We start from the raw sequence: 7,723 nt of genomic DNA, 5'->3' as shown, positions 1-7,723 counted from the left end.
TCGTTAATATCATGTTTGCATACTGTAAGTCATTGTGACAAAATCCAATGCTTTCACTCTCGCCTGATAACATCTTCTCCAGAAAATTGACCTCATCTTCTATGCAATCCAGTCGGAATCCAGCAACCTCAACGTCAGGACATAGCGCCAACGCTGTCTTTAACCAGTTTCTGGTTTTAATAACAAAAGATTCAGTAAAGAAAAAGAAAAAAGTACATCACAAGCAATTTGATAAAGATCCAAGAACAACCCTGAGGCGCATCCAGAGCTTTGGTTGTCGAGGGCCGAATATGTCAAGGTGATGAAATTCCCACAACTTTGATGCTATTTTAGCAGATATTTCAGGATTTTTCAAATCAGGGGGCGACAGTGTCTAAGTCTCTCGTACAAATTAAAAAAAACTGTCAGAATTCAGTGATTTTGATTTAAAGAAACATCTTCAGTGAAGAATTAGTTGAAAAGTCTAAAGAACTTACCCTGGCATTCAGAAATTCCTCAATGCGGCCATTAGGGAAGGAAGCCAGGAGACGGGGGCCCTGCCCGAGCCTGGAAATGCACTCAAATGCCCTAATCTCGTATTCTCGATCAAAAAACGCATTCGCACGGGCATCTCCATAGATCCGAACCTTGACCTTCCTAGGATTTTCCTCCTCTCTGGTCTGCCAACTGCACTTGAAAATCTCATTCGTCATGCCGCCCGTGAGAGGCCTGATTTCCATCTTCTTTTCGTCGATAACGTCCGCCCAATGCAGAGCGAGGGTTTGCAAAGTACCCTCGGCTTCTTTGGGCAAAATAGAACTCTGTTCTGTGGTAGCGGCCATGAATAACGACTCGAAATTTCTGCGCTGCAGAATTCTGTTGAACTCAGAAAAGAATGGATCGTGCATAAGGCGGAAGATAACTGCAGGAAGTTAACACGACCCGCCATTCCCTCGCAGAACTACTCCCTCGCAGAACTGTCCCGCCAGAATCCGATGCCACGTGTCAGTACGAGGAACGAAGGATCCATTCAGAATCCGATGCCACGTGTCAGCACGAGAGCCAAAGGAACGACGAAAGTCTGTTCCAAAGGAAGGCCTATCGGCCTAATTAGAAAATGATTTTTTGATTGTGTATATATATTTTTTTATTAATTATTTTTTTAGGAAGACTTTTTTCAGAAAAGTGGGGTTAAGAAAGACTATGCAGCATATAGAACAATAATTGTTTTTCTATTTTGATGATTTTGTTTTTTCATTTTAATGGCTTCTTTCATACCATAATTGTTTATTCATTTTAATGGTTTTTTTATAATTATTTTAATAAAATATTTGTAATATATTTTTTTGATTTATTTGTAATAATGGAGTGAAAGCATGAATATGTGTTACATTTTTTTTTTTCATTTTAATGGCTTTTTTTATACAATAGTTGTTTCTTCATTCTAATGGCTTCTTATATAATCACTTTAATAAAATATTTTTAATACATTTTCTTAATTTATGTGTAATAATGGAGTGGAAGCATGAATATGTGTTACATTTTTGGGCCAAATGGGGCAATGAAATTTCAAGTTTTCCATCTTGTATGAAATTGCAGTGCTCAAAATTCATATAAGCATTGTGAATTTTGATTCAGAGAAAAAAGACAATATGTGGAGAATTATATTGTTGTCCTAATGATATTTTTTGTAAAAGAACTAAGTGTCCTATAACCTCTCAATTTTCCATTAAATGCACTATATGTCCTCGCAATTTTTTGCAAAACTTAAGAGGTATCTTAACATAACTTAGTCTAAAACATGTGAATTTTAATATATATATATATATATATATATATATATATATATATATATTATCCACATGGAGAGACAGAGGGTCATTCCTGAATTTAAAATGATCAACTCCGCCACTTAAGCACAAATTTTGCTTGGAGTCTGCTAGGGTACAAAATGGAAGAGGAGCTAAAGCCAAAACTTTTTTTTAGGCCCTCAATTCCATCTAGCCCTTAAAACACTCGATCAAGGGTTTAAGAAAACCCAAAACCCTAGATAGAGCCCTAGAGCTATCATAATTATCTAAAAAAAAGTTTATCAATACTTGTGTTTAAATAAATTATAAAATTTATTTATTCCACAAAAATATTTTATGGTTTTGTTATGTTTTTATTATTTTAAAAATATATATTGCAACCAGTATTTATAAAACATACATTTCTAAAAGCATATTCACAGAGGTACACTTATTCATATAAAAAATTATAATATTATCAAAATCAAATTGATAAATTTTCTTATTTTTAATCAATTTATTGTTTAAATTATAACATCAAAAATTTACATCATAGTAAAAGCTAATTTTTAAGTTACTAAATTATAAATATAAGAATATTACAATTTCAATTGCCACTGGGATAAAAAAAAAATTCAAATCTATAAACCAAAACACTAAAGATATAATGAGAAATTAATGCACACCATTGTTAATTACCTATTCTAATATAATTCGTAATTAAATTTGTTTTTTTTTATCAATCAAATACTCACAATTTTAAAGTTTGCATATCATTATTGATATTTAGATAAATTTTAAAATTTTCAGCTTTGAGGTTGGATTGAGTTTTATGGCTTGATCAAACATCACTTTTTTCACCAAAAAGCCCCCTTCTTGGCCAAAAAGTGCAACAAATCTCCATGCTTTCACCCAATCTGCTATATAAATAGAGCTCTTATGGATCTAGGATAAGCTTAATTATGAAAGTGAGTTGGGTGAGCTAAAGAGGTTGAGGGAATATTAGGTGTAATGTAATTATTACATTTTATATAATATTTTTGCCCAACTCTGTCCAATTTTTACTAGGATGCTAGAAATATTGAGTAAAAAATAATACTATAATATTACATTTTACCCAATATTTCCCCCTCAAATAGTCCACTTTTATTGTAATTTTTTTGCATAAAGTTTAAAAGTAAAGAAATCTTTGTAAGTAAGTGTAGGGTCATGTCTGTCTACACAGAAAATCGGGGAGAACTTTTGGGTGTCACAACCAATAGGGGCCCAACTTCAGAGAGACAAAACTCACTAAAGTAAGTGGGGGAACAGGGAGGAACTTTTGGGTGGCACAACTAATATGGGCCCAACTTCAGAGGCAAAAAATCACTAAGGTAAGTGGGAGAATAACGAAGGGGAACAAATTCAACTATAAAATTAGTAGGGGTGAGGGGAAATATTGAATAAAATTCAATATTTAGAATGGGAGCCACTAGAAATATTAGGTAAAATGTAATAATATTACTTTTTAATTAGTACTCCTCGAACCTGGCTGTGTTTTTTATTGAATAGGGGTGGTAATAAATATTAGGTAAAATATAATATTATGATATTATATTTTATCCGAGATTTCCTTTTACCTGACTTTTTATTAATTTTTTTTATATTTGAAATTCATAAATAAACTTAACTCTGATGTAAATATTTAATCAGTGTAATAAAACATTGTAATGTTTAACATTTAAAATATAAAATAATTAAAAAAATAAAAATTTAAAATTAATAATTATATTTATAATTAATCATAATAAAATTAAAATTAAAACAAATAAATTTAAACCAATTATATATTATTAAATTAAAATTTTCCTTTTAATAAATCATAAAACATCCAAAAATTTACACCATTTAAAAATTTAAAATTTATTATTAAAATTATTCAAAATGTGTTTAAAAGAAAAACACAATAAAAATAACTATAATTAAAATACTTACATTAAAAAAAACTCCGCTTATACTCTTTAGCCAACCATCAATAAAGAAAATAGTAAAATATGCCATCACAATCTTTACACAGAAAAACATACAGAAAATTCTAAAATATAGAAAAGGTTATGGATGACAGCATGGAGGATAGACTTGTAACTTCTACCAACGAGTTTGAAGGTGTATCCATTGAAAAACAAATCGTGAGGTAATAAAATCTAAATGTTTGAAAAATCAAACTTCTTCATAATTTATTTTAACTCTAATCATAGAATCTTACTGTTTTGAAAATTGAACTTCTTTCTAATTTATTTTAACTCTTAATATATAGACCAATAGTTCATTCGGTGGTCTTTATCCTTATCCTTATAAAATCTAATATAAATATATAGACAAATAGCTCATTCGGTGGTCTTTATCTTTATCCTTCGAAGTAATTGGCGTACCTTCACCTACTGGATCCAACCGGCAACCGTTATCATGATCCGACAATAAAACAACCATGCGTGGCGTATGACATACTTGTCGAATGAAATCATCTATGACAACTTGGATCAAAGCAATTGGTTTGGTTGGAGTGAATTATCTCTGTAATTTTTTTTAGTTGTAAAATTGGAAGAAAGTTTATATTTGAAGAAATTTGATTTTTTTCACCCTTTCATAATTTTGGGGTTAAAATGTATTTAGGTGTGAATTCTAATTTATTTTATTAATTTTACTTGGAGCATGAAAACGTTTACATAAAATAATATAATATTATATTATATCTTTTACACACTAGACTATAAAGTACTTATTCGTGGAATAATGATGATGATGGATGATGATTAACGTCTATTAAGACTAATGTGTTCTATCAGACCTCAAGGAAAGAGAGTCTAATTGTCATTCTTCAAAATCTTGTTTCTATGATCAAGGAACAGTGAAAGAAGCATTCCAAGATCGATAGTTGGGTTGGCTTAATAAGTCAAGAAGATTGGAGGTGTGGCTGATGATAGGGAAATGAGAGTGGATGTGGGCAAGAGCCAGGCAATCTAAAAGTAAGTGTTTTTCATCTTTCACCTTCTTAGTATCACAAATCTGACAAATTCTATCATCTGAGGGAGTCTTGGGAGTAAACCATTGTCTTGTCTCACTCCGAAGCTCATGAGAGTTAGTTCTAATCCTAGCAATGTTCATTTTCTTCTTAGTCTTAATCAACATAGAGAGATAATTCTGGTTATCAAGGGTGGGGTTGGTCACCTCCTTATAGTACCTTGGCTTCTTTTACCCTCCAAATCCTTAGCGTCCCACATATTGTCCTTAAAACTAAAGGTAATAGTATCTTTGATAGTGTCCTTGCTTCCCATGATTATCTCCTCCTTAATCCTCCAAAGGTTGAGCCAAGACTGAGCATCCTGATGCCACCCACACTTGAAGCTTCTTCTTATACATCAGATATTTAAACATAGTCACACTTTCAATGCGGGACAAGCCAACTTCGATCAAGAGGATATGATAGGGAGTATTTCCCATGATCTTGAGGTTATAGGTTATGAATTTCTTTTGGATTATCTCAATCTTTCTCCACGACTCCATAGATATACTGCAACCCCAAACTTCACACCCGTATAAGATAACAGGGGTGACGAGAGTCTCAAAAAGGAACCTTTTTTTTACTCCAAATATACAACTTAGTTGACTTACAATTGTTTTCAAGCTCATAATAAGCTTTCCAACCTCCAATAATTCTTTTCTCGATGTTGTGATTCAAGTTGAGTTGGAGGAAATCTAATACTCAAATATTTATAAGAAGAAATCTGCTCAAGACAATGGTTATCATAGATGAAACTACCATGGGTAATATTTTTGGATTTAATGATCATGCCTTTAGTCTTGTTAGTATTAACAATCATACCCATCTTGGAGCAGTAGACATGAAGAGTCTTAAGCTACTCATCTAGGTCATCATTGCTCCTTGCAAGAAGAATGGTATCATTAGCATAAAGGAGAAGAATAATGATAAGACCAGTGAGCTTGGTGCCTTTGCACCCCGCTGTTTCCAGACACTCCTCTAATTTATCGATGTAAATACAAAAAAGACTAGGGGAATGGGACAACCTTGCTTAACCCCAATATTAAATTTAATATCTTTATACCATCCTTCATTGATCTTAATCTTGGCAATGACAGTCTCATAGAGGTGAATCACAACAATCCTCAGTTCAGGAGGAACCATGATCTCTTCAAGCCTCTCCTAGAGCTTATCTCTGGGGACAGTGTCAAAAGATTTTCTAAAGTCCACAAAACAACAAAAGAGATCGATTTTGCTATTGTGACATTCCTCTGCGATGATTCTAAGGGTGACAAGGCGGTTGATAACTAATTGATGTCTCCTAGAACCAACTTGCCCTTTAGCTCTTTTACCCTAGTTCTCAAGCCAAAGGCTAAGCTTTTTTTCCAAAATGAGCCCATAAAGCTTGGTTAGGATGTGGCTAATCATAATGGTGTTGTAGTTAGAGGGAACACTTTTGTCCCCATTTTTGAAGATAGGCACAATAAGGTTTTGTATCCAAAGCTTAGGGAAGCCATGCTTTACATCCAAATTGAGAAGCTTGTGGAGATGAGGAATGAGGATAGATTTTCCCATTTTAAAGATCTCAGCTTGGTAACCTTCAATATCTTTGGCTTTCCCATTAGCGAGCTTATTAATCCTAGACTCAACGTCTTCCAAAGAAAAAATATCATCCTTAATACGATTGTTTAAGATGGTGCTCATAGTGTTCGGAGAGACATAGAAGATATATATATATATATATATATATATTGTTTGTCAAATTGTTTGTGATCCTCCAGGCTTGACCTATGGTTTGAGGAGTCGCGACGCAAGGGCATCTAACTAACCCGTCAAAGTCACCGGAGGATCGCTACACCAACCCTTAGCTGATTGAATTTTTTAGCATGTTTGCTCCCCTTAGCACAAAGCACAACCACCCCTGTGAGGTTTGATGTTGGGTTGCATCGCTGACAAAGGACATTGTTGACAACTCAACCGGTTGTGCTAGTGAGACTTAACAATATATATGTGTGTGTGTGTCAAAATATTTATGTAAGAAAGCATTAATTTTTATATTTTTAATTTTTGAATACATAAATTGATTAAGAACCTTAAAAAAAGTTTTGAGACAGTGAATCTTTGAATATTAAACAATTTAAATGTATGATTTTCCAAAATTTAGATGCCATTTTGGACAAAAATATTAAGAAAATTGTTCAGAAATAATTCATTTCCTGAGCTATATATATATAATCCATTAAATTAATTTAAATTATTAATTGAATTAATATTATAAATTTTAAAAATATATATATATTTAATATATTATAATGATTATTTATTATTTATTATAATAGTTAATTAAAAATTCAGTGATGGTTATTAAGATTATTAAATCAATTACAAAAAATATCCATTTTTGTTTGTTTAGATCATATTTTTCTGCAGTCTTCTATTTTAAGTTTTCCAGGTTTACATATTTGTAGCAATTTTAACTGTATGCCATCCATTTTTTCTTCAGCTTTCCAATGCGTTAAGATTTCCTTCCTATTGAAGTTTCTTTTGAATTCAGTTCCCTATGTTTTCTTAAGCAGTGCTTCTGTTTATTAATAAATCAATCTATCTCTGTATACCAAAAAACCAACTAACACGATTGATCAAGTGATTGCATAGAGGAAGCTAAATCAAACTTGGGATATAAAACAAAATGTTGAACCTCCACTCATCAATCTTGGAGAAACTGTGGAATCGACTGCTCTAGGGAGTATTATTGACAATTTTTACTTCCTGGAAGAAAAAGGTCAATGCCAGGCTATACAGATGATGACAGGGAATTATGTTGGGAAATAGTTGAAAATGGGAATTGCAGTAGGTTAAATTCAGATCAAATTTAACAATGAGTGATTATGATGTTGTAGATTCAACTGACAATGATTATGGTGTTGTAATTAAT

At 32.2% G+C, this 7,723-nt stretch overlaps 1 protein-coding gene across 2 annotated transcripts; it reads right to left on the bottom strand.

The window, feature by feature from the left end:
- Positions 1 to 1,081, bottom strand: LOC149223301 (putative choline kinase 2). Of its 2 annotated transcripts, none has more exons than XM_089385799.1 (2): positions 477 to 1,066; positions 1 to 170 (listed from the first exon to the last, which is right to left on the bottom strand). In XM_089385799.1, the coding sequence occupies exons 1-2, from the start codon at positions 885 to 887 to the stop codon at positions 135 to 137; spliced, it is 447 nt and encodes a 148-aa protein (XP_089241925.1). In that variant the 5' UTR covers positions 888 to 1,066; the 3' UTR covers positions 1 to 134. The 2 variants fall into 2 exon arrangements, with proteins under 2 accessions (XP_089241925.1, XP_089241924.1); XM_089385798.1 differs by having other exon boundaries at positions 75 to 373; positions 477 to 1,081.
- Positions 1,082 to 7,723: the final 6,642 nt, after the last annotated feature.

Source organism: Pinus tabuliformis, chromosome Q, assembly GCF_031772625.1.
Source record: "Pinus tabuliformis cultivar Carrire ecotype Pingquan chromosome Q, CPIR1, whole genome shotgun sequence".
NCBI lineage: Eukaryota > Viridiplantae > Streptophyta > Pinopsida > Pinales > Pinaceae > Pinus > Pinus tabuliformis.
The sequence above is the reverse complement of the archived record's forward strand: the minus strand, read 5'-3'. Positions and strand labels throughout refer to the sequence as shown.

Bases quoted from the DNA above. Each gene is read 5' to 3' on its own strand.
- LOC149223301 (XM_089385798.1), bottom strand. From the start codon at position 887: ATGCACGATCCATTCTTTTCTGAGTTCAACAGAATTCTGCAGCGCAGA. The intron at 374-476 runs GTAAGTTCTTTA...CGAGAGACTTAG, and splicing joins AGGAATTTCTGAATGCCAGG to ACACTGTCGCCCCCTGATTT.